General features: G+C 45.8%; 1 protein-coding gene across 1 annotated transcript in view; it reads left to right on the forward strand.

Moving 5' to 3' along the window:
- mts (protein phosphatase 2 catalytic subunit mts) overlaps positions 1-19,572 on the forward strand; it is a 32,211-nt gene extending 12,639 nt beyond the window's left edge. The window contains exons 3-5 of the mRNA XM_068362162.1: positions 12,868-13,131; positions 15,567-15,847; positions 18,226-19,572. Coding sequence (XP_068218263.1) covers positions 12,868-13,131; positions 15,567-15,847; positions 18,226-18,298 — 618 coding nt within the window. The 3' untranslated portion in view covers positions 18,299-19,572. The remainder of the gene's footprint in view (positions 1-12,867; positions 13,132-15,566; positions 15,848-18,225) is intronic.
- Positions 19,573-27,624: the final 8,052 nt, after the last annotated feature.

Below are 27,624 nucleotides of genomic sequence, written 5' to 3' on the forward strand. Positions count from 1 at the left end.
TTTTATCTTTGAACTAGTTTTATTATTATTATTATAATTATTATTATTATTGTTGACTGCTATAAAGTTCAACTAACTACTGTCAGCATTTGCAAGGCTTTCACTTTTAGAATTTTTTTTTTCTAATAAGTTTGAGGAATCCTTCCATTTTATAAATCCCACTATATAAATGTTTGTTTAACATGTCTTGCTTCTGTATGTTACTGGCAATTGTCTACATGCCAAGCTATAATACTTTATCCTCTGATTTAGAATACTCGATCCACTCTGTTTATAAAATCCTGTATTGAATCTCCTCTTATTTGCTTCAGGAAATGTATATGGTTGCACGGGACTGTCATACGTTAATGAAATGATGTCTAAGGGAAGATTGCTACCGAGCTCAGGTTCACATTTAAAATAGGGAAAAATATGATCACTAAGTTCTGGAACAGAAACATGCACAGGTTTTAGCTAACACGATAGTTTAGCTTTCACAACCCATGCAACGTCTCCGGCTGCAGAGTTAACAGGCAAGAAGAGCGAGGGAACTTTAAAGTGGACTTCCGGGGGCAGGGCATGAGATTAGTCTTGGAGGGGCAATTTGCTCCCCCGCCCCCAATACAAAATTGAAACATCCACCCTTCTGTGGATAAATTGTTATCTTGTAAATCTAAAAGTAGAGAGGATATTACCATTTTAACTAAACTGCTTATTGGCCATACAGGTGTAAGCGTTGATTATTTAATGAAGAGTGGGGAAGGTAGAACCCTCTTTGTAATACCTGTCGAGTGACAATGGATATTAAAACATATTTTAGTAGATTGTAGTGGTTTCAATTTACTAAGGACACGTTTACTCTAGGACAAAACTTTTAAGAAATATATGGGGGCGGGGGTAATTGTAATACCCTGAACTTTAAATTTTTATTTTTACCGAATCATGAGTTTTGATGAATTTTAAATTATTTGTTTAATCTGTTTAATCCCTACGTATTTCACATTAAAACATTAGTGTATGAATGTTGTGTGATAGATTTTATTGGTTGAAATGATACCAAATTGTGTGAGTGGAAGGGTATGGTTGATTAATTTGTATATAGTGCTGAATGGCCTTTTATGCCCTGGTGCTTTGTGAGGCCTAAAATTTATATTGATTCATTCATTCCCACACTACTTCTTGCAGTACCCAGAATCCCTTCCCTGGGGGTGGGGTAGAGCATCTCTCCCAGTTCAGGTCAGGCCGGGGTATGCTCTTCAGTACAATTGTGATTGACCTGTGTATAGGTTGCTTGTCTTCTGTGGCGTGTTCAGAGTTATCTTCCGTGTGTTGGTGTTACTTTGCTTTCCCTTCATCAAGAAGTTGGAGCGTGTGAAACGTAGTTGTCCGGGTGGGAGTGATAAGACCTGTTGAGCTTTTTTAATAGCACATGGAAGTAGATCCAAATACGTTGTGTACCTCATGAGTGCGTTGAGTGGCCTGACTGGCAGTGGACTCCAGTGACAACTTAGGAGAAAGCCAATAATTCCTCTTCGCCTGGAGGAACTGCCCTATCCTCTCAGCCATTGGCTTCCCAAGAACCTTTAGTAGAGCAGAGGCTTGCTGCCATTTGTTCTTATTTGGGCCTTAGTGGATCTCCCACTCCTGAAGTGTTGGACAAGATGGCGGTGGCTGTGTGTCTCCCTTGCTGCTCCTCATTCATAGCAGACTACACCCGGCCTCCCCACCTTGCTGCTCTTGGAGTCAGTGACGGACCAAGTGGCCACTCAAGCTAGGGGCGCTCTCACTAGACCAAGGGGGTGCTCTGGCTGCCTCGCTGGTCCACGTGGGCCTCCAAGGTGCCTTATCATCCTAGCTGGGCCATGTGGGTGCTCCAGCCATCATGGGCGCTGCTTTGGCGGGCCACGTGGGTAGGCCAACCTTTCCACTACCTTCTTTGTCGGTCCATCAAGACTTCTCCAGCTCACTGGTGTGGCGGCTGGCCTCGTGGACGGCTATCCACATTACCCCTTAAGGTCCTTTCAGAGGGACCCGCAGCCATTCTGGTCCAATGCTTGACCAGCCCATGTTGTCGGGAAGGGTCGAGAGGACCTCTGCCGAAGCAGCTCTAGCTCGGAGGTTGGCGTACCTCTCTTCTCCTTGCTTGGTCAGGACAGACGACAGTGGTCGCTGTCTGTAGAGGCCTTCTCACCCTCCAATGGTCATCGGCCCAGGACCAGCCACCGGGACAGGAGTCGCCATAGGTTCTCCTAGAGACCATCCTGTAGGGGCAGGTTGCCGTCGAACAGCAGCAAGCACTATTTTAGCAGGACCCCCAGCAACTGGTGTGGCCCTTGTCATTTGTTCTTGTTTGGTCCTTTGTGGGTCACCCACTCCTAAAGTGTTGGACAAGATGGCGGTGGCTGTGTGTCTCCCTTGCTGCTCCTCATTCGTAGCAGACTACACCTGGCCTCCCCACCTTGCTGCTCTCGCGGTCAGTGACGGACCAAGTGGCCACTCAAGCTAGGGGCGCTCTCACTAGACCAAGGTGGTGCTCTGGCTGCCTTGCTGGTCCACGTGGGCCTCCAAGGTGCCTCGTTAGCCTAGCTGGGCCATATGGGTGCTCCAGCCATCATGGGAGCTGCTTTGGCGGGCTACATGGGTAGGCCAGCCTCTCCACTACTGTACCTTCTTTGTCGGGCCCTTAAGACTTCTCCAGCTCACTGGTCTGGCGGCCGGGCTCCTGGACTGCTATCCACGTTACCCCTTAAGGTCCTCTCGGAGGGACCCGCAGCCATTCTGGTCCAATGCTTGACCAGCCCATGTTGTCGGGAAGGGTCGAGAGGACCTCCGCCGAAGCAGCTCTAGCTCGGAGGTTGGCGCACCTCTCTTCTCCTTGCTAGGTCAGGACAGACGACAGTGGTCGCTGTCTGTAGAGGCCTTCTCACCCTCCAATGGTCATCGGCCCAGGACCAGCCACCGGGACAGGAGTTGCCAAAGGTTCTCCTAGAGACCATCCTGTAGGGGCAGGTTGCCGTCGAACAGGAGCAAGCACTGTTTTAGCAGGACCCCCAGCAATTGGTGTGGCCCCTGTCCTCATGGAACCCGCGGGAGCTCTCCATTATGATACTTTCTGGCCCAGACCAACTTGGAAAGGGTCATTCCCTCTCGCTCCATTATAGACCTGACCTTGTGGTTGAGTGACACCATGACATATGGCTCAGGAGCTTCAGCCTTCTTAACGAGAGAATACCTTGATGAAGTCATCGGACTTTAGCACGTCATAGCATTCCCTTGGTGGAGTCGGGTGGCGGGCAAGTGTGTTCTCGAACTGGGGAATCTTTTCCTCAGTTTGACTTTAAATTTCTCTCATCCTATTTCTAGTACTTATAATTGCTTCATTCTCCTTCATATACTGTATGTCTTCAACCTTGCTGTAAAAAACTTACCCATTTCACTGTCCAGATTTTGGGGGGAGACATCGTATCCTGGCTGTAGGAGTTAGAAGTGCAGTTGCTGTGGGGGATATTGTTATTAGAAAGAAACTTCCATCCTCATGGTTAGTATTTACTGCTGAGCTGTATGCAATAATTCTCGCAGTGCGACATATTTTTTAGAAATGGTAATCAAAATTGTTTTTATAGAATTTTTTACAGATTCTAGTAGTTTTACCTGCAATTAAACAAATTATGCTAATCCATCATCTAGTACAAGAGGTGCAGGAGTGGTTAGTACTTCTGCAGTCTAGGAAGATTGTCAGTGTTCACTTCTGTTGGGTCCCCGCCCACATTGGGATGTATGGAAATAAAAAAGTAGATAGGGCAGCTAAGGAAACTCCAGGGTTACTTAATCTATTCCCCCATAAGTATTCTCTACAACCACCTTAAAAGCAAGATACATTTTCACCAAGAATAAGTGACAGGCTTGATGGTCTGAAGTGACCACCAATACATACTGTAATTGAAACAAATCCACCCTTTGGTAGATAAATGCTCATCTTGTAATTCTACAAGTAGGAGGAATAATATCATTTTAACTAGGCTGGGTATTGGTCATCATGTGCAACCACACAATTATTTAATGAAGTGTAGTGAAGGGAGAATGGCCCTGCTTTGTAAAACCTATAAAGTGACATTAGATAGTAAACATATTTTAGTCGATTGTCCTGTTTTTAATTTTCAGAGAACACATTTTCTCCAGGACAAACCTGTTAAGAGATATTGAGGAAAAATTGTTATAAAGTGACCTTGAAAAAATTTATACAGTATTGGTTTATGTCACCAGCTTTAATTAATTTATTTTTTTAATCCTTTCTTATTTTGCCTTTAGATATTATTCAATGAAAGTCGTGTGATTAGTTTTGTAATTAAAAGCAATTTCTAGGATGCTGCAAAATATGAGGATCCTGTTCCCTGTTTAATGCAATCTTCCCTTCACCAGGATCTAGTCAATTAGTACTTTCATCAGTGATAACCATTCTGTGTGGATTATTGGTTTATTGTTACTTTTGAAGAGAGAAGGTTGCACGCGAGTAAAGCAGCACAGATTTTTAACTTCCATGGTCCCTACTTCTGCAGATAGTAGGATTCACAGGAAGAATACAAAGAAGGCAAAGATTCTCTTGCGGTCTTGGAAGTATGTTGAGACTGTTGGGTCAAGCATGGCTCAATTGCATGTCTGGCCTTTGCTACTTGGATGTTTTGGTCATTGAAGTAAGATCCATTGTTGCTCCTTTATCATTGGTACTTTTTCGAGCATATTTAGAGATGCATTGCATTCTAATTAAATCGTTTCATTTTTATGAAATTGTTGGGCCCTGAATATTTTTCAGAGTTTAGCCTCTTGTATACCAAGATCTGTCAACAGAACGTCGGATAGTAGTTTACAGAAGTTGTACTTCCCCTGCTCAAATATATGACTGAATTTAACATTTCCGAGTATGAATGAACAAGCCAGTCTGTTCAATGAATATCCATCCATATACCAAAGGCACTTCCCCGAATTTTGGGGGGTAGCCGACATCAACAAGAACAAAACAAAAAAAGGGGACCTCTACTCTCTATGTTCCTCCAGCCTAACCAGGGACTCAGCCGAGTTCAGCTGGTACTGCTAGGGTGCCACAGCCCAACCTCCCACATTTCCACCACAGATGAAGCTTCATACTGCTGAGTCCCCTACTGCTGCTACCTCCGCGGTCATCTAAGGCACCGGAGGAAGCAGCAGGGCCTACCGGAACTGCGTCACAATCGCTCTCCATTCATTCCTTTTTCTAGCACGCTCTCTTGCCTCTCTCACATCTATCCTCCTATCACCCAGAGCTTTCTTCACACCATCCATCCACCCAAACCTTGGCCTTCCTCTTGTACTTCTCCCATCAACTCTTGCATTCATCACCTTCTTTAGCAGACAGCCATTCTCCATTCTCTCAACATGGCCAAACCACCTCAACACATTCATATCCACTCTAGCCGCTAACTCATTTCTTACACCCGTTCTCACCCTCACCACCTCGTTCCTGACCCTATCTACTCGAGATACACCAGCCATACTCCTCAGACACTTCATCTCAAACACATTCAATTTCTGTCTCTCCATCACTTTCATTCCCCACAACTCCGATCCATACATCACAGTTGGTACAATCACTTTCTCATACAGAACTCTTTACATTCATGCCCAACCCTCTATTTTTTACTACTCCCTTAACTGCCCCCAACACTTTGCAACCTTCATTCACTCTCTGACGTACATCTGCTTCCACTCCACCATTTGCTGCAACAACAGACCCCAAGTACTTAAACTGATCCACCTCCTCAAGTAACTCTCCATTCAACATGACATTCAACCTTGCACAACCTTCCCTTCTCGTACATCTCATAACCTTACTCTTACCCACATTAACTCTCAACTTCCTTCTCTCACACACCCTTCCAAATTCTGTCACTAGTCGGTCAAGCTTCAATGAATACAGTTCTCTTAATGTCTCCATATAAGATACCTTTGGTTTGTATCAGTATTGAGACAACTTGCGAATATAGTAAGTGATGTATATTTTTCCTATAATGCAAAACCGTAGTTGTTCCAACACAGAGACTTACCTCGAATTACTTTCTTAGGAGATGCCTGGAATCTCCTCTCATCCGACCAGAATTTTGTGTAGTTTACCCTACTTCCGTTTTCTGTGAGGACTACCCCAGGCTGAAGGATACGTGCCCTGAGGCTAATCTCGGGTCAGGCCGTGTGTTAGCTTGGGTCTCGACCCCAGTAAGTTCTCTGGTCGCGTCATGATATCATCTCGACGCCCTCCTCTCAGTGTGACTCTTTGTGTCCCGCGTCTCCCACGTGGTATCGCTGTCCTCTCCCTTGTGTTCTCATGGTTTCGCTTGATATCCTTGTGCATTCCCTTGTGTTTCCACGTGTGATCCTTATCCTTTTATCCTTTCCATTGTGTTCCTGTGTCATGCGGTGTTGTGTTAGTGCGTGATGGAGCATCCCCGCCGTTGTCCCCAGTCTAGGACCGGGGAAGTCGTGTGGTGCGTTCTTATCCAAGCCGGAGGTTGATCCGAATTCCCTTTGCTCGTCCTGCAGAGGTAGTGTGTGTTCTCCAACGGACACGTGCCCGGAGTGCGTGTCGTGGAATGAGGTGCCGTGGGTACGTGTTGGTACTAAGAAAAAGAAGTCTGCCAAGAGGTCGCCTTTGACGTCCCGAGGAGGAAAGTCTAATGGGGTTTCCCTTCCATCTTCCCCTACCCAGAGTAGGGGACGAGGTAAGTCTGTTGCGGGGAAGAAACCATCGGTTCTTCCCCAGGAGTCTTCTCTTCGGGATAATGGGGTTGCTGCTTCTTTACAGGCAAGTAGGGGGCCTGAAGGTGAAGTTGGTGGGGGTCCTCGAGACTATGCCCTTATGCTTGCGGGGCACGTCTTGTCGGATGACCCCATGTGGAGTAAGAATGTCCCTGTTTCTTCACCCGCTTCATGGGCTTATATTTCTGGTACCTCCGCAGCCGAAGGCGCCCCAGAGAAGGAAGACTTCGTTGGCGGATCCTCTCGCATGGAGGAGGGCCTTGGTTAATGGTTCCCGAATGCCGAGCGGCCACGATCTCCACCAGCTCTTCTTTCGTCAGTTCCGGTTGTGTTTCTACAACCTTCGACCTCCGGAACACAGCAAGTCGTCAAGCCGCCCACTCTCCACGCCCCTGCCCCGCGGAAGTGTTATGAGGATTCGTCGGAATCTTCAGTGGGGGGCTCATCATTCTCGTCGGGAGGAGAAGCGCAGAGGAGACATCGGCGGAAACGGGACACATCCAGGAGAAGGCGCTCCCATTCGAGGTCGCGGCATGGAAGAAGGCGGTCCAGGTCCCCGAGGGGGAAATTCAGGAGGAGCAGATCTCCAAGGGAAGAATGGGTCCTCGTCCCCCGCAATAAGCTCACGGACTTCACTTCGATCCTGAGCACTGCAGGTTGGCTCCCCAGAGATAAGTCTCCAGGAAGGTCCTCCTCCAGACACAGGCTTGACCCTCGGAGGGACGCGTCCCCGAGACCCCCTTCCGACAGGCGTAAGACCGCGAAAGCGCTGACTCAATCTGCCCAGCGGAGGAAGTCGCCTTTTCGGACAGGCAGCCTTGTCGAGTCATCGAAGGCAGCTGTGACTCTAGACAAGCAGGGACGGCTTCCTCCATTAGGCAAGCCCATGGAAGCCGCACCCTCCATGATGAAGGACAGATGGAGGACGGAAGCGCTCGCCTCCGCGGCAGTGCCCGTCCTACATCCACAACTTTATGCGGAGGTGCCCGTCGAGGCAGTGGCTCAACGCCAGACGGAGGACGCCGACGACGACACGGAGGCCGCGCCAGTGGAGGACTACGCCCATAGGAGAGTGTTAGGCCTCATAAGGAAGCATCACAGGGTAGTGGAACCTGTTCCCTCTGACGAGGATACCTGGCATTCTAGCCTCAATAGGCTAATGGAGGCCCCGTCCAATAAAAACCCTCCTTAGCTCTGCCTGTGGCCAGAGACGTGAGACTTGGTCGTACTCACGTCAACAAGATTGTGGCGGGCAATGCGGAAGCCCCCAAATCGCAGAGTACCTCGAAATTACTCCAGGGAGTGAGGTCCCAGAGTAAATTCTATTTACCAGAAGGACAACGGCCAGGATCCTGTAAGATGGAGGCCTCCCTTGAAGTTTTGGGCCAGGAGGACAGAGCCTCGTCAGCCCCGATCTGTTTCTCCCAGTCAGAGGCGATGATGATGGAGGAGATGGCCAAAGACCTGGTCAACGTCGCCTCCTGGTTAGACTGGTGGGCCTCGACTCTAGTGGGTGTCCAGGCCTCCTACGACCTATCAGTCCCAGCTAACCAAGTGCTCCTGAAGGAACTGATTATTTTGGGAGGTAGGGCGTTAAAAATTTTAACGTTCCAGTCCCTAGCTCAGTCGGCCAACTGGGTACTTGAAAGAAGGGACACGGTATTGAGCAAGTTGTCCAAGCGGATCCCGGACAGGGAGGCGAGGGCTTTGAGGAACCTGCCCGTGTGGGGTGACTTGCTTTTCCCTTTGATGGAGGCGAAGGAGATAATGGAGAAGGTGATGAAGAGGAAAGAAGTGAGCATCCCCAGACCTCAAGCCATGAGGAGGGCCGTTCACAGGAGACCTGCGTCCGATGGCCCCACTACTCCTCGAGCCTCTCCTAGCTAGACAAGGAGAGACGTTCCTTCTATGTCTTGGTCGCAGCCCCCCCGTAGAGGAGCACCGTCAGTGCCAGCCACTTTTAGGACATCACCGTCAGTGCCAGCCACTTTTAGGACATCATACTCAGTCTCCAGGGGAGGGCGTTCAGGTAGATCCTCCAGGAGAAGATAGGGTGAGAGGCCCCCTACTCCTGCCCAAGCCTCAGGTAGGGGGATGCCTCAGACCTTTTTGGCAAGCATGGAAAGACCACGGAGCAGAACCGTGGACACTGATGGTGTTGAAGGAGGGGTACAGACTACCGTTCCTGGCAGAACCTCCACCTCTCATTCCGGCCAACCAAGTGGAGTGGTTGGTACCCAAGGATCCATTGAAGAGGGTAGCCTTACAGGAAGAAGTCTCCATGATGTTAGCGAAAGGAGCAATGGAAACGGTACAGCAACCGGGTTCGGGGTTCTACAGTCGACTCTCTGGTGGCGAAAGCGACGGGAGGTTGGAGACCAGTCATAGATCTGTCGGCCCTCAACAAGTTTGTGTGCAAGCAAGACCGACTTCAAGATGGACACCCCGGGGTCGGTCCTAGAGTCCTTGAGGGAAGGGGACTTCATGATGTCCATAGACCTCAAGGACGCTTATTTTCAGATCCCAATTCACCCCTCCAGCAGGAAGTATCTTTGGGTGAGATGGGTGCCCAGATCTTGCAGTTCAAGACCCTCTGCTTCGGTCTGTCAACAGCGCCTCAGGTCTTCACGAAGGTCTTTGCGACAGTCTCAGTTTGGGCTCACGAACGGGGTATTCGCCGGATTCGTTACCTGGACAACTGGTTGCTCCTTTCATCTCAGAGGAAGTTTTGAAGGAACAAGGCGTGGAGCTACTGCAGTTCTGCAATGTTCTGGGCATCACCGTCAACCTGGAGAAGTCTCACCTGTTTCCCTCCACCAGGATGACTTACTTGGGGATGGTTCTGGACTCCCTACTAGTGAGAGCCTTTCCGTCGGAGGAGAGGTTGAACAACCTGGACCAGGTCCTCCGTCCTTTCTTATCAGGACATCCCAGGAAAGCGAAGGACTGGCAGAGGTTATTAGGTCACCTAGTATCTTTGGAGAAACTGGTTCCCCAAGGGAGACTCAAACTCAGGAGTATCCAGTGGAACCTGAAGGGACTCTGGAACCAAGTAGACTCCCCCCACAAGGTAGTTCCCGTTCTTCCAGAGACGAGAGAATCCCTGGAGTGGTGGCAAGATCGGACGAACACCCTCAAGGGGAGGCCCTTGGCAGACGGGCCTCCCGAGATGCTCCTCTTCACAGACGCCTCCAAGAAAGGATGGGGCGTACACCTTCTCGGGAAGTCAGCAAGAGGTGTTTGGACGGAGGAAGAAAAAGTTCAACACATCAACATCCTAGAGATGAGAGCTGTTCGGAAAGCGTGACTACAGTTCGTCAGTCTTCTACGGGGAAACACAGTGGCGTTGATGTGCGACAACGCCACAGTAGTAGCATACTTAAAGAAACAGGGAGGACTGAAATCGAAGGAGTTGTGCGATCTCACGTTGGAGATCCTGGATTTGGCCGAGTCAGAACAAATCGGGATCACAGCGAGGTTCATTCCAGGAAAAAGAAATGTCCTGGCCGACGGACTCGGCAGGATGGGCCAAGTGGTGGGAACCGAGTGGTCTCTGCACCCAGAAGTAGCCAGGCTCATCATCCAGAAGTGGGGTTCGCCAATAATGGATCTTTTCGCGACAAGGTTGAACGCATAACTCCCCGTATTCTGTTCTCCTGTCCTAGACCCAAAGGCGGCATGGGAGGACGCCTTCCAATACAGGTGGGACAATCTCGACGTGTACGCTTTTCCTCCCTTAGCGTTGATCAGGCAAGTGCTCAACAGGGTAAGCACAGCTCACAACCTAAGGATGACTTTGGTAGCGCCCTGGTGGCCGGAGAGGGAGTGGTTGGTGGATCTAAAAGAGCTAGCGTGCCTTCCCCCGTGGTCGCTACCAGACAGACCTGACGTTCTCAGTCAGCCCCACTTCCAAAGGTTCCACGACAATCCTCGAGCTCTCCGCCTTCACACATGGAGGTTATCGAGCATCTCCTAAGGAAGGAGGGGTATTCGGCAGGGACAGCGGAAAGAATGTTGCGTTATCTGAGGCGTTCTTCGGCAGTGGTCTACCAGGCAAAATGGACCACATTTACGAAATGGTGTTCCTCCAGAAACATCAAGCCACTAAGGGCTTCTATCCTGGACATTGCGGACTTCCTCGTACACCTCAGAGACGTGGTCGGCATGTCAATACCGGCCATCAAGGGAGTCCGTGCAGCCTTAGGCCAAGTTTTCTTCCTGAAGGGCATTGATCTGGGTTCCTCAAGACATATCTCTATGAAAATCAGAAGCTTTGAACAAGCATTGCCCCCTCAAGCCTCCTGGGTACCGCAGTATGACGCGGCAAGAGTTCTGAAGATGTTAAGTGAACCCCCGTTCGAACCCTTGAAGGACATAGTGGACAGGGCTCTCACCCTCACCCTCTAGACTGTCTTTTTGTTAGCTTTTGCATCTGCAAAGAGGGTGGGGGAAATCCACAGTTTGTCCTACGAAGTCTCACACGCAAAGGGTTGGCGTGAGGTCTCCTTCAAGTTCGTCCCATCGTTTGTGGCTAAGACCCAGGATCCAGCTGTCTGGGATCCCAAGTTTGAGGGCTTCACAATTCCAGCAATTCCTCGGTCAGGTAATACGGAGGATTTGAAGTTGTGTCCCGTCGGAGCAGTAAGGAAATACCTAGAAAGGACGGCTAGACTCCGCCCTGGTATCAAGAACCTCTTCGTCTCCACGGGCACAGTGAAGAAGCAGGTTTCAAAGAATACAATCTCCTTTTGGTTAAGGCAGGTGATTATCAGGGCCTATAGCAGTGCTGGTCTTCCCCTGCCAGGTGCCCCCAGGCCCCATGACATTTGGGCTCTAAGTACCTCCCTAGCCTTTGAGAAGAACATGGCAGTGGCTCAGATCCTGAGAGCAGGCACCTGGTCGAACTAGTCGACCTTCACAACTCACTACCTCGAGGAATGTTCGAGGAAGTCTTTAGACGGGTTCTCGATAGGAACAGTCATCTCCGCGCTCAGGGCGATTTAATGGTGTAGCCTCAGGTACAATCTTGGGTAGCAAGACCAAGAGACACAGGTTCGTTTACCTATCCACCTTTTCCTTCCTTTCTCTTTTTCCTTCTCTCCGGAGATAACTCGGGTAGAGCATGCACAAGACATCAGTTCACAACATCGTCATAGGACACCGCATCGAGGAATGTTTTAAGGGTGAGTTACTTAGACACTAACATGAGCTCTTTGTGTAGTTTTCCCTACGGTTTCGTTTTCTGACCAACTTTGAACCTAGTCTCCTATCTAGGTTCCCTGCTGTCCTGCTCAGTTGGGTCTAGAGGTCAGGAAGACACTCCCACCTCCTAAAGTGTAAGTCTCCTAAGAAAGTAGTTCGAGGTGAGTCTCTGTGTTGGAACAAATCACAAATTCCAAGTAATTTGTATTTTTCCTAACATACTTACCGAGAACTACTTTCGTCTAATGGCCCTCCCTTCCTTCCCCGAGTGCCTTACTGACCCTTAGGTAATTAAGCATCCAAGAACTTACTGAGGGTCGAGACCCAAGCTAGCATGCGGCCTGACCCGGGATTGGCCTCGGCACGTATCCTTCCGCCTGGGGCATTCCTCACAGAAAATGGAAGTTGGGTGAACTACACAAAACTCGGATCGGATGAGAGGAGATTCCAGGTATCTCCTAAGAAAGTAGTTCTCAGTAAGTATGTTAGGAAAAATACAAATTACTTAGAATTTGTGATTTTTATGATATCCTATCTCAAACCAATCTTTTCTTGTTCCTGGTATTGAAGGAAGAACTGGGTTTCCAGCACACCAAGGTTATTCCACAACAAATTTTTTTTTTCTAAACCCATTTACTTTGTAGTGTATTGGCCATGAAAGCAAGGTGTATTTTTTAAATTGTATTTTTTTAAAGTTTTCTTGAGTACTGTTATTGGTAATTTGAATACTGTAGTTTATTTGTAATGAACGTAAAATTAAATTGGAGTGTTCACATCTCTTGAGAATCCTTTTTATTTTAAATGTGTTGATTCAGGTGAGGTTTATGCCATTTTGGAATATTTCAATACAATTTTAATGTGAATTTGGTATGTTTGTCTTAAAATTTGATTAAATTTTTTTAGGTACGGTATAGGGAAAGGATAACTATTCTTCGAGGCAACCACGAGTCGCGTCAGATTACACAAGTTTATGGATTTTATGATGAATGTTTAAGAAAATATGGAAATGCCAACGTCTGGAAGTACTTCACAGATTTATTTGATTATCTTCCTTTAACGGCTTTAGTGGATACTCAAATATTTTGCCTACATGGTGGACTATCGCCTTCCATAGATACTCTTGATCACATTAGAGCATTAGATCGTCTACAAGAGGTGCCACACGAGGTAAGATTATCTTGATATTTGATGTATTCAGTTGAGCTTACGTGGTTTTCTCTATTTTAAAGTTTATTATAGCGATAGGATGCTTACTATGAAAAGATGGAATAACAGTAAAATCAGTGCATGTCCTTTCATTAACTTGTGTATTGATCATAGCTGGTACCAGATATTTGATGTATTCAGTTGAGTTAAAGTGAACTTCTCTGAAATGTAGTTTATCATAGTGTTTGGATGTTCACTATGAAAGTATGGAAAGATGGGATAACATAGTAAAATCAATGCACGTCTTTGTTCACTTGGTGCATATATTTCTCGTTAAGTTTTTTTTTTCTTTTCTTTTTTTATCCTTGTAGCCATCCCCTTTGCTCCCTGCTTGCATCTTATAAGTCTCTTGAAACAAGGCAGTGCAAACACAATAATACACAATGCTTTAATATTCAAGTGAAAATTAATATAGAAAAAGAAAGTGAAAAAAATGTTAATTTTCACTTGAATATTCAAGCATTGTGTATTATTGAAACCGCAATAAGATGAACTTTTTGAATAATTTGGTTTTTATTATTGCACATATTGCTAATTAGTTGCGATATTACAAAAATTCTTTAGAACTTGCTATTGTCGAAAAAATAAATTTTATTTGAAGCTTATTTTTATTTCTTTTCTTAGTTTTAATGATTAATGTAATTTTGATATTCCTATAAACTAGAATATCCTGTCTAGTAATAATGTGTTTAAGGATAATTATATAACTTAAAAAGTAACTTTTTTTCACCATGTAGTAAAGCTGATTTTTTAGTACTGTATTACATTAAGAGGAGATGGAGAGAATATTTTTAGCAACTATTGAATACTGAAAATTAGAGAGGAGCTTGGAGGAGCACAAAGGCTGAAGGGGGCTAGTGATGTAGATAAGGACTACAAAAGTGAAGCAGGCATGAAGTTAAATGAAAAATGGTAGGGCACCAGGTCCATAAGTTTCAAAATGAAGTGAAGCCATTAGCTACAGAGGTGGAAGAATGGATGCTGGATTCATTAAGAGTAATATGGGAAGAGGAAATAATGCCTAAAACAAGGTCAAAAGTAATACCAGCTGTTGAAGGAAGGTAGTGACAGGAAAGCTATCCCTGAAAGTACAGGCTATATTATAAAACATGTGGAACAATTTAGATGCTTTGGAGCGGTAAGTCCGGAGGGAGGATGAGGCTGAAGTTGAGAATAGGATAAAGGCAGCCTTGGGAGAGTGGAAGGAGTCAGCAAAAGTGGTATGAGCTAAGAAAATACCAATCAAACTAAAGTCGATGTTAATGTATGGATCGGAAATGTAGGCTTTAAAGACAAGGAGGAAGAAAGGGTTGAGAGAACAGATGAGAATGCCGAGTTGGATTATAGGAGCATTGCTGCTTGAAAGATTGGTAAATGATGAAATAAGAAGAATGGCAGGCATATTAAAGGTTACACAGGTGAAAAGTGTCACGACTGAGATAGTGTTAACACATGGTGAGGAGGCTTAGGAAGAACCTGTTAGGGGAAGATTGAGAGACAGGCAGAAAATTAGATGACAAAATGAAGTGAAGGATGATATGGAGAGAAAAAGTTTGGTGGAAGAGGATGTCTTAGTCCAAAGGCAACCAACCCCTTAAAGTATGGGTAATGGGGTGGAGGAAGATGACCACCTCGTGACATGATTTTTTTAATAAGAAGGAAGTAGAGTTCAAAGATAAGCCCTCAGCACTCCTATCAATCCTATGAGTAAACTAAGACTTAAAAATTTATTCAGGAGTTGCTGTTTCCATCTAATGCATTTGCTTCAGGGATATTCTTGCCCACTTCATTAATAACTAAAAATCTGACGGTATATTTGTTGATTTCACAAACAAAAATATCTATCATCATTTACAAATAAAGCAACTATTGGAAGGGCTTTGCATTATGGTCAGAAATCCCTTAAAGGGTAAATAAAAATCAATCCCTTGATCAATGAATGTCATTATCATTGATATAATCGTCACTCATCATACTCACTATTACTGCCCAAATCACCATCGTTTTTTTTTTTTTTTCTAAATTACAGTGACAATCATCAGCCATTATAATGCAAACAAACACTGATTTTGCATAAATAATTTATATTATACCACACCAGGTGAAAACGATTAACTAGACGGATAAGCCCCAATTGTGCGAGCTTATTATAACCTAGTATATTTTTTCTACTTGGTTTGTAAATGATCACCAATTGGTTGCAGTACCTTGTGAAGTCAATAGAGGGTGGAGCGAGAGAAGGAAAAAATGTATCCATAAAATAATAATAGGCTAATGAAGTGCATCCATTTTTATGAATGTCATCCTTCGTGGGTTAAAAACTCTAGCTAATACAGTAGAGAAAATGGAAATTTCAAGATAATAAAATTGTTCTACTATCTTGTTTCTTCTCACAGGGACCTATGTGTGACTTACTGTGGTCAGATCCAGATGACCGTGGTGGTTGGGGCATTTCGCCAAGAGGAGCTGGTTATACGTTTGGTCAAGATATTTCAGAGACATTTAACCATTCAAATGGTTTAACGCTAGTCTCACGTGCGCATCAACTTGTCATGGAGGGTTATAATTGGTGCCACGATAGAAATGTTGTCACTATTTTCTCTGCACCCAACTACTGTTACCGTTGTGGCAACCAGGCGGCTATAATGGAATTAGATGATTCTCTGAAGTATTCGTTGTAAGTATAGTAACTAACCATTTTCATTTTTATAGTGTTATTTCATTAAGACAATCAAAATAATTATCCAGAATATTCCTTTGTTGAAAGATTTTAATTTTATATGAATTTTATGACAATTGAATGAATGTTTAGATATATCAGAGCTATGTAAATATAGGAACTGAAAGAAATGAAGCATCTAATGCTGTAATTATGGGGAATAAATAGATCAATTATATACAAAAAATAAATAACTTCATTCATATTAGATAAATGGCATACAATGTGGAATAATGAATCAATACAGATATACGCAACCTGTTTAATTTGCTCATTTAAAGACTACATACATATGTATACCAAGACACTTCCCCCAATTTTGAGGGGTAACTGACATCAAACAAATGAAACAAAAAAGGTGACCTCTCCTCTACGTTCCTCCCAGCCTGACAAGGGACTCAACCGAGTACGGCTGGTACTGTTAGGGTGCCACAACCCACCCTCCCCCGTTATCCACCACAAATGAAGCTTCATAATGCTGAATCCCCTACTGATTCACCTCCTCAAGTATCTATCCATTCAACATGAATTTCAACCTTGCACCACCTTCCCTTGTACATCTCATAACCTTACCCTTACCCACTCAACTTCCTTCTCTCACACACCCTTCCAAATTCTGTCACTAATCGGCCAAGCTTCTCTTCCACATCTGCAACCAGTATAGTATCATCGACAAACAACAACTGATTTACCTCCCATTCATAGTCATTCTCGTTTACCAGTTTCAATCCTCATCCAAGCACTCAAACATTCACCTCTCTCACCACTCCATCAACATACAAGTTAAACAACCACGACGACATCACAAATCCCTGTCTCGGTTCCACTCTCACCGGAAACCAATCGCTCACTTCATTTCTTATTCTAACACATGCTATACTACCTAAAACTTTTCACTGTTTGCAACAACCTTCCACCAATTCTATATAACCTCATTACATTCCACATTGCTTCCCTATCAATTTATCATACACTTTCTCCAGATCCATAAACGCAACATACACCACCTTACCTTTTGCTAAATATTTCTCGCATATCTGCCTAACTGTAAAAATATGATTCATACAACCCCTACCTCTTCTAAAAGCACCCTGTACTTCTAAGATTGCATTCTCTCTTTCATCCTGAATCCTATTAATCAGTGCTCTACCATACACTTTTCCAACTACACTCAACAAACTAATACCCCTTGAATTACAACACTCTTGCATATCTCCCTTACCCTTATACTGTATAGTGGTACAATACATGCACAAGCCCAATCTTTTGGTACCACTGACAACACAAAACACATTAAACAATCTCACCAACCATTCAAGTACATTCACACCCCCTTCCTTCAACATCTCGGCTCTCACACCATCCATACCATATGCTTTTCCTACTCTCGTTTCATCTAGTGCTCTCCTCAATTCCTCTCTTGTAATCTCTCTTTCTCATCTCCCATCACCGGCAGCTCAACACCTGCAACAGCAATTATATCTGCCTCCCTATTATCCTCAACATTCAGAATACTATAAGTACTATCCCTTTATCAAGTTTTCAAACTCTTATCCCACATATATTGTAATTGTCCAGTTTTAAACCCACAATTAATGTCGAAGAATTGAAATGGAATCCTGTGTCAAGTTGAGTATTCACAACATATGAAAAAATTAGGGCCAGGACTTGAAGCAATCAGAGCTATTATGACCTTAACAGAAAATTATTATTTTTCTTTTATTTGTCGAATTTCCAGATCATAATCTCAAACACCTACAATTACTGCACTCTTGATATTTTAAAATAATTTGCAGACAAACTAATCATAATATGTGAGAAATAAAATAAATTGCATTTCTTGTGTATAGTCTTAAGAAAATATAAATGTTAACTGGGATTCTGTCTTCAGGTTAGAACATTAATTTGGTGTCTGGGTAAACAGGTCTACTTGTGAGAGTAGAATGTTAACTTGGTGTTAGAGGTTTGAAATTGAATCTGATGTCTGTTTAAACAAAATGGGCTTCTTTTTAAAATTTACTGATAGAGAAACTGTTGTTAAGAATGGGAGTTACAGTAGAAAGGCCGATGCCAGAAAATTTTAAACATTAGGTGATTTGTGAAAGATTAATTCTGAAAACTATGACAAAAGATGCATTATAGTAAATATTGAAGATTTGATGAAATACTTTAAACTGAAATTCCCTAGGCTACTTATCACAAGCACTGTAGGAATCTGATATTATATAAGGAAAGTCCAGTTTTATTTAGCCTAGCTATATTTGAAGTGCCACCCAGATCTTTTTTATATAGATTAAGCTACAAATAATTAAATACTTGTACTTTTTTTTTTACAGCCTGCAGTTTGACCCAGCACCAAGGAGAGGAGAGCCACATGTAACCCGCCGAACTCCAGATTATTTCCTTTAGAAATTGGCCGAATTATTATCGATCATTGTCATTATTATGCACTGGCCTTCTTTTGTTGCCATTATTGCAAACTCCTTTTATTGAGTTCACATAGTGGTATGCATGCACATTTATCCACAGAAAAGTTCATATGTGAATATATATTCCCTTAAACTAAACTGTTTCCCTTCCTTTTCTTTCCCAACATGGCTACAATCCCTCTTCTCTTACATGGGACATTAATCTCCTTCCTTACACATCCAGTGGAATTTATCTGGGTGTAATGTAAAATGAGTAATAAAATGAGGAGGATTTAGGAGCTGCTGGGTCAGTTGCCATTACTACAGATTCTAGTTTTCCTCTTCAAGGGTCTTTTATGTATGTTTTTGTATGACATCATAGTTTACTGGTTGCAGAGATGAAAAACTTGAATCATTCAAAGAATACATTTTTAGTACAGTTCTGCAACACTGCTTTTCTATTTTAAATCTTCCTAGCAAAGTTGGAGGCCAATCCATTTGTGTTTAAAGCAAAAGCAACTTACACAAAGTAATTTATAAATATTTATAATTATTCTTGAACTCAGATTATGGTATACATTATAATTATTTCCTGGCCTATGCTTCACTTTGCTCCAGTCTATTTGTTTCCTCTCATACTATTTTTCTATTTTAAATTGCTGTTTTAAGGACATGTGATGCTTCATTATTAGTGCAAACATAGGCTTGGAAAATAGTTGTATAATCATAGTGAATGAATGAGTGTGGTTGGTATTTACCATAAAAGTGTGAAATAATGTTCAGTACTTTACGTGGATTACTCCAGCAAAATGTTCATGTATATAAGGAAATGATGCCGAGGAATATATATTTTAAGTTTTGCAGTTATTACTTTTCTTAAAATTCATTGAATTCCATCTTGTGAAAGGTTTAGTGTATTACATCTTGAAAGCTATTAAGTAGGAATATATAATTTTTGGACCAGTGATTTTTTTATACATAGGTAGACCAAGTGTTGGAAAGAAAGCACAATACAAGACTACCTTATTCTTAAGATTTGTTCTAAACCATTCATTCAATACAGTATCAGTTATGGTTACCTTTTAAACGTGATTATTCTGTGGTTATTCTAATTGCTGCTGATCCTGTGGTAGTCATTATTAACCAACAATATATTAACCTGAAGGGTTGTAGCCTTCAGCATTTTAATGAACGAGTGGATGTGACCTCTGTAACCAGCATCATTATGTATGAACAGTTGTAACCGATACTTGGTTCAATAAATTAAAAGTAAGTTATGATATTCTTAGCTCCCTCTAATTATAATGGATTTTTCAAAATTCATAAAGTAGTTTTAAGTTTTTATTGAAGAAGCTTGCTGAAGCCCACTGCTGTTCCCCAACAGGTAGTAACAGCCTTGACTCCTAAATACAAATTTATTCCTACATGAACACAAACTTCTGAGCCATTTATTGGTGTATAATCCCAAGTTGAAAACTTCCGAGCCATTTATTGGTGTGTACTCATTCCGAGCCATTTATTGGTGTTTATCCCAAATTAAAAACTTCCGAGCCATTTGTTGGTGTTTACTTTTAAGTTAATTTTCTACATATAGACAAAAAAAAGAAAGATGTTAAACTGGAAACTATAATAGGTTACTAAGCAACTCCACTGCTGGACAAGTTCTATGCACTGCTGTGAGGCAAGCTCACACTGTATTACCCTTGCAGTACTTTTTCACCTTGGAGTTGCTAGTGGTTATGCAGACTTTACTTGGTTTTGAAGGTTATCAATATGGCACGTTCTTGAGTTGGCTCAAGGTCGATTCGCATCACCTCTCCTCTGTGTCTTGGTAAAAGATGCTCCATTGAATCTCTATGCAAGGAGTGTAGGGAGTGGCTGTCGTACCAGTGGGAGAAACGTTGCTCCTGTCACAAGAAAGGTAAAAGGGATCGTTCCCCTTCCTCGTCATCTACTGGTAGCAGTAAGAGAGAAATGCTTTTTTTTTTATATGCCAGATATTTCCCACACAGTAACTCCTTTTCCTGAGCACTCCGAGACTGGTATGTTGGACATGATTTACCATTGGCTATTGATTATAATTTTGTAAATCTATTTTCACCCTTGGACCAAGTGATTACAAATCAGTTCCCAGAGACAGATTCCCTGGCTACAGCCTCTGCACCTCCAATGCTTGATCCTGTTTTGGTGTCTGGTGCCAGACAAAATGACTTGCACAGATCTCCTTTGCCCTCACTAGTGTCCTTAGTGGAACCATCTACAAGTCTCTCCTCATTCCCTCGCAAGAACGTCGCTTGTCGAAACTGCTATTTGTTCCAACACGGAGTACTTACCTTGAACTACTTTCTTAGGAGTTACTGGGAACTCTAACCATCCGACCAGAATTTTGTGTAGTTTACCCTATTCCCGTTTTCTATGGGGGTTACCCTCAGGCGGAGTGATACGCGCCCTGAGGCGACCCGGGGGTTGGAGAGCATGCTTGCTCAGGTCGTGCTCCCCAGTAAGTTTCTGGTCGCGACGTGATCATCTCGCCGCGCTCTCCTCTCCCAGTGCAACCCTTTGTGTCTACCAAGTGTTCATTCCTTATCCTTCCTCTGTGTCTCTTGGTGTCTTAGTGTTGCGTTATGGAGCATCCCCACCGTTGCCCTGGGCCTGGGAAATCTTGTGGTGCTTTTCTTTCTAAGCCCAAAGTCGATCCCCACTCGCGGTGTTCGTCATGTAGGGGCAAGGTGTGTTCCCCTACAATCACGCGTCAGGAGTGCGAGTCTTGGACCGAGATCCAGTGGGTCCTCTACGGCACGAAGAAGAAGAAAGCGGCAAAGAAATCGCTCAAGAAGGTCAACGTTTCCTCTTCGCTGGTTTCGCCGGGTGCCTTGTCGGAACGGGGCTCCCTACCATCTTCCCCTACCCAGAGTAGGGGGCGAGGTAAGTCCGTTGCGGGGAAGCGGCCCATTACCCTTCCCCAAGAGTCTGAGCGGTCTGTGGGGGATGATGTTAGTGCTATTCAGGCATGTGTGGGGCCTGAGGGAGGGACGGGAGTGTGTTCAGGAGACGAAATCCTGGTGCCTACAGGACCCGTCTCCACTTTAGATCCTATGTGGGGGAAGACGGGTGCTGCCTCTTCCCCCTGCATCCTAGGTTTATATTTCAGGTGCTTCGGCAGCCGGGGGAGACGCCGAGAAGGAAGGCTCATCGATTTCGGAACCCACTGCATGGGATCCGCCTAGGATGCCCTTCAGATCTCCCTTGAGATTGGAAGAGGAATTTGACTCTTGGTTCGCTCGGAGGAAGGTTCCTCAGTGTCCCCCAGCGCCCTCGTCAACGCTCCCGCCCGTCTTTCTGCAGCCCCCTCTGCCAGAGAACCGACGCGAGGTTTCCCCTGCAGATTTGGAAGACTCAGGTGATTCGGTGGACTCTCTCTCCTCCTCATTGTCATCCTCTTCCTCAGATTCCTCATCGCCAGAGGACGAAGAAACGAAGTCCTCGAAAAGGAAATGGGAAAAGTCTCGCTCTCGTTCCAGGCACGGCAGAAAGAAGTCCAAGACCTCCAAGAAGAAGGCGAAGAGGACCCGATCGTCGAAGGACAGGTGGGTGAAGATATCCCGGAGTGAGCTGTTTAAGGCTACCACAGCCGCGGCCACTTCCGGTTGGCTCCCTAGGGCCTCGTCTTCACCTGCTCGACCCTCCTCCTCCAGCAGGCCAGTTCACCGTTGGGGGACGTCGCACCAGGCCCCCCGAGACCTAGTTAAGTCCACGGAGGTTCCCGCTACATCAGCCCAACGGAAGGAGCCGCTCCGCCGGACGGAAGGCTTGGCATCAGCCGCGGGCACCTTGGCAGACTTCTACAAGCACCAAGGGCGCCCTTTGTGCCTAGGAAGGCCCGCAAACACGGAGACCCCCGCGGGGCAGGGTACTCCGATGACAGACCCTCGTCCCAGCGGATCCGCCTGTCTGGAGGGAGGCAGGAGAAGCTCCCTCCTTCCAGAGTTGCTCCCCATACCATTGCAGTCTTCTAAAGTGGAGGAACTGGTAACGGATGCCCTAGTAGAAGGGGGGGAGAGTGCTCATCTGATGACATCTCCTATCGCAAGGTCCTGGCCCTCATAAGGCGGCATCATCGGTTAGATGAACCCAAACCCTCAGCAGAACAAACCTGGCTCTCTGGACTCAGCAGGCTCGTGGATACCCCGGTTCAGCCGAGACCCTCCTTGGCTCTCCCACTAGCACGAGATGTGGAACTGGTGATTGAGCATATTGATAAATACTTAGCCAGCCTGGCGGACGCCCCTAGGTGTCAAGAGTTCCTCGAAGCTTCTCCCTGGCCTTAAGACGCAGAAGCGGTTCTACGTGCCGGAAGGACGGCGCGGAGGGCCTCGCAGTCGACCATTACGACATTAAACCAAGGGGGTGCAGAGGACAGAGCATCCTCGGCCCCAGTGTGTTTTTCACCAGCAGTAACTTCCATGATGGAAGACATGGCCCAAGACCTGGTCTAAGTGTCTTCCTGGTTGGACTGGTGGGCCTGTACTCTGGTAGGCTTCCAGTCGTCACAGGATCTCTCCCTGCCTGAGAATCGGTCCTTGCTGAGGGAGTTGATCAGTTCAGGGGTTAAGGCCCTAAAGTTCCTTTCTCACCAACTGGGTACTGCGGAAGAGAGACACGGTTCTAAGTAAGTTAGTGAGGAAGCTACCCGACCGAGAAGCTAGGTTACTTAGAAACTCCTCGGTGTGGGACGAGTCACTCTTCCCCCTCAAATCAGTAGAAGAGACAATGGCGAGGGTGAGGAAGATGAATGACATAGGAGAACCAAGGCCTTCCCCCATGAGACGTCCAGTACACAGGAGATCCTCTACGGACGGGCCGCATACCTCCCGTGCCTCACCAGTTCAGCCTAGGAGGGAAGGTCCAACGGCCCCTTGGCTCCAAGGCTCTCAGCCCCCCCGTGGAGGTAACACTACCCCGCGGTCTGGCTTTAGACCGTCCTACGGTAACTCTAGGAGAGGTCGTTCCAGCCGCGCCTCTAGAAGGAGATAGGCAGAGAGGCCCCTACTCCTACCAGAGCCACAAGTAGGGGGATGCCTCAGACACTCTTGGCAAGCATGGCGGGGTTATTGTGCAGATCTCTGGACCGTTACAGTCCTAAAGGAGGGTTACAGACTTCCCTTCCTGACGGGAACCCCCCCCCCCCACTTATTTCGGCAAAACAGAGAGAGTGGTTAGTAACGAAGGACCCCTTGAAACGGGCGGCGTTACAGGAACAGGTGTTGACCATGATCACCAAGGGAGCGTTAGAACCAGTTGAGAATCCTGATCCAGGGTTCTACAGCAGGCTCTTCCTGGTGGAGAAGGCAACAGGGGGGTGGAGGCCAGTCATACACCTGTCGGCCCTCAACAAGTTTGTGGCAAAAACCGACTTCAAAATGGACACAGCAAGGACAGCGTTGGCGGCCTTGAGAGAAGGGGACTTCATGATGTCCCTAGATCTCAAGGACGCATACTTTCAGATCCCCGTTCACCCGTCCAGCAGAAAGTTCCTCAGAATAAAGTGGGACACCCAAGTCTTGCAGTTCAAGACCCTTGGCTTCGGACTGTCGACAGCACCTCAGGTCTTCACGAGTCTTCACGACAGTTTCGGTCTGGGCACACGAGTAGGGCATTCGCCTGATCCGGTACCTGGACGATTGGTTGTTACTTTCAGCCTAAAGGGAAGAACTGAGGGAACAAGGCGCGAGGCTACTACGTCTCTGCAAAGACTTGGGGATCACAGTCAACCTGGAAAAGTCCCAGTTGACCCTCTCCACCAGGATGACTTACTTGGGGATGATCCTGGATTCCCGGTTGGTGAGAGCCTTCCCCTCCTTGGGAAGACTGGACAACCTGGACCGAGTGCTACAGCCCTTCCTAACGAACCAACCCAGGAGAGCCAAGGATTGGCAGAAGTTATTGGGCCACCTGGTGTCGCTAGAAAAGTTAGTTCCACAGGGGAGACTCAAACTGGCCAATTCAATGGAACCTGAAGGATCTCTGGGTCACAGGGGAACACCCACACAAGATAGTTCAGGTTTGCCCAGAGATGGTGGAAGTCCTACAGTGGTGGAGCGACAGGGCGAACACCTGGAAGGGAATGCCCTTCGCGCCCGATCATCAAGAGATGCTGTTATTCACGGACGTGTCGAAGAAGGGTTGGGGGCACACCTCGACAAATCGACGAAAGGGAAATGGTCCCTCGAGGAAAGGACTCTGCACATAAATGTTCTGGAGATGTTAGCCGTCCTAAGAGCGTGTCAAGAATTCGTACGTTTCCTCTGAGGAAACATCGTGGCGTTGATGCGAGACAACGCCACGGTGGTAGACTACGTAAAGAAACAGGGAGGACTGAAGTCGAAAGAGTTATGCACTCTATCGACAGAATTACTGGAATGGGCGGCAAAGGAAGGGATCGAAATCACAGCCAGATTCATCCCAGGAAAGAGGAACGTGCTAGCAGACAGCCTCAGCAGGGTAGGCCAAGTGATAGGCTCAGAGTAGACTCTACACCCGGGAGTAGCGCAAGCAGTCATCCTGAAGTGGGGCTCGCCAGTAGTGGACTCTCTGGCTTGCTTCGTACAGAGTATTGCTCTCCTCACAAGAATTCTCTTGAGTTGTTCCAGAATTCTGCCACTTATGCAGAGGTTTTTGGGCCTCTTCGGTAGCGTCCACAACTGGTTTTGCGTATGTTATCACACTTCCACCACATACTCAGACTGACATCTGCATGTCTTGCCAACCCACAGCTCGCTGATGTCATGGACCGAGCTGCCATTCCAGCACGTGGGCGTATTTCCTCCACCAAGACCCAATTTCATGTCTGAGATTCACGCCCTGACCGTGCTATTCCTACCCAACCACGAAAGTATTAACACCTCTCAGGAATATAAGCCAAAGTCAACTCGGGTTGACTACCAGGTAGCCTTCACCTCATTTGGATCTTACGTATCCAACAACCAAACACTGCATTAGTAACAAATCAGCTACTTTACCTCAAAATGTTCATACTGCTTGAATGAGCCATTCTACGGAACAACCATCATCATCATTTTCAGGCATCTAATTTTCAGGTTCAAAATAGGAAATGGCACTGAACCCATTGTCCACGAGTTATACTCCTTTCCACTCTAGTTCCAGCTGGCAAAAGCCGTAGACACTATTTAAGAGCCACCTGAACTGGCCCTTAAAGAGATCTTATTTGTCCCACAGGTAAAGCTCCCTGTTGCTCTTTATTAAACGAACCAATTCAGGAGCATGCCTTGATTGCTAAAGATTCTCTGGATACTGTTGCACGGGCAGGCTCCTGCTCTGCTGACGTGACCCCCTTATTCACCACCTGGATGGTTTGGGATAACTTCCTCGCTCACTAGTTACCAATAAATGTAACGCAACAGACGCAATTTTCCTTCAATTGCAGTAAAGGACATTGCTTTGATGCTTGCCTCTTGACCCAGACTCTGGACATGCTTGACTTGTTCAATACTTGGGTCCCAACACCTGAGAATTTTCTCAGTCGAGTAGATCATCGAAATTGCCCCCTTGGGCACTATCTAGCCAAAGAAAATTCTTTGTTGACAATGACCCTCACGATGCTAACTTGGTACCCAGTGTGTCAAGCAACAAATTAGTTATCCTTCCCTCAACTTTCTATGCATCTGAGATTGTGAGATACAGATATGGAAGTGGCAGTTGTCTGCCATTCAGGTCTACTCCTAGTACAATCACTCGTCAGGAGTAGTGTCCCACTTAGCAGTAACAGAGAATGTGAAGTGAAAAAGTTTTCAAGTAGTTTGAAGATCTTTTGAAAACATCTCTAAAGTTTTTCCTCTCTACCACACAGTTTCTCTGTGGGGTAACTATTTTTGAGGCCATGACACTGTTTTGGCTGGCTAGATGCACAAAACAGCTGTCCCCCAGGGATGCTCTTTACCCGAGAAACTCTAACTTGGTGGCCTCCACTCTGGCAGTAGACACTGCTATCGAGAAGGCAAACCATGAGTGGAGCAGCAGTCCCAAGAAATGCCCACCCCTTGGCCTCAGAAACTTCTTTTAAGCAGCCAGCTCAACAAAGATATTCGCTACCTCCTACAGTCTTCCAGCAGCCTAGGAGGCAAAGTAACAAGCCCACCTTTCACCAGAGAGGACATCACTGGTGGAAGGATTTAAGCCCACAGATGCTCCCGCTAGGGAGGGCAAGTATCCGAGCATTGGGACAGGTGGAAGTTCTTCGGGGGCTGGCCCTTGACAGTGGAAGTTCTACTTTTAAAGGTTGCTCATGAATGGCAGAGCCAAGCGACAGTGACATTGCCTTAGGACAATGCCCCTAGAGACTGACCATATACAGTATATATTATATGATCAGCACTCAAGACCTCGCCTATCCCAAGTCTCCTTGTTGATGCTGGAGAGTTACCTCTTGACCTTTACCGAATGTCTTCCATTAGTCTTATTTATTTGGCTAAAAGAGGGGCTAAATAAAAGTGAAGAATATTTTCAGTGAAATGACCTTAAGTGTGATAAATGACCATGTGGGGATGTCGGTACAAGATAAAGGAGCTTACGCTCCGGTCTAAGTGATAGGCCCTAGGCCAGACTAAACATAGTACTGCTGGTCTAGACAGAAACATCAGCCTCAGGAGATTCCAAGGACACAGAGGGTAAATTCAACAAGAATCTTTACTTCGCATGAACTCGGACTGATTCCCAGAAGTGTCATTTTAGGGATTGTTTGGAGGTGACTTCTTGATCTGATTCTAAAAACAGTAGAAGTGCAGAGATGCCACCCAATTAGCCCAGTCGGCCCTTGGGACAGGACTTCGTGCACCTGCTAATGTGCTCAGTTTGCGGTTTGAGACCAAGCATCGCATTGAGACCAAGCATACACACAAGCTCCCAGTGCGATGCATGGTTCTCACAAGAACAAACACATGTAGTAGCAACCTCTATCCATGCTCGGTTTTTTATGAGGTGCTCCTGTTCATGGTCATCCCGAAGGAGGGGGGGGGGGGCACTCATCCCAGGCCCAACATCAGGCACGGGGTATGGTCACCCAAGGAACAGAAGCTGCACATCAGCGATCTGGAATTGATGGCGGCCATATGAGCCCTAAAGGCCTTCACCGTGCATTTTCAAGGTCACTCAGTCCTGCTACTGAGCAGCAACACCACAGTTATGCCAATGAATGGGTTGGGATGGTGTCCTGCCAATGAGACTTGACAGCAGAAGCACACACATGGAGATTAGATATGAAGCAGACTGTGAAAACTCTCATTTCATATCTTGGAAATAATTCCTGGTGCT

This window comes from Palaemon carinicauda, chromosome 38 (assembly GCF_036898095.1).
Source record: "Palaemon carinicauda isolate YSFRI2023 chromosome 38, ASM3689809v2, whole genome shotgun sequence".
Classification (NCBI taxonomy): Eukaryota; Metazoa; Arthropoda; class Malacostraca; order Decapoda; family Palaemonidae; genus Palaemon; species Palaemon carinicauda.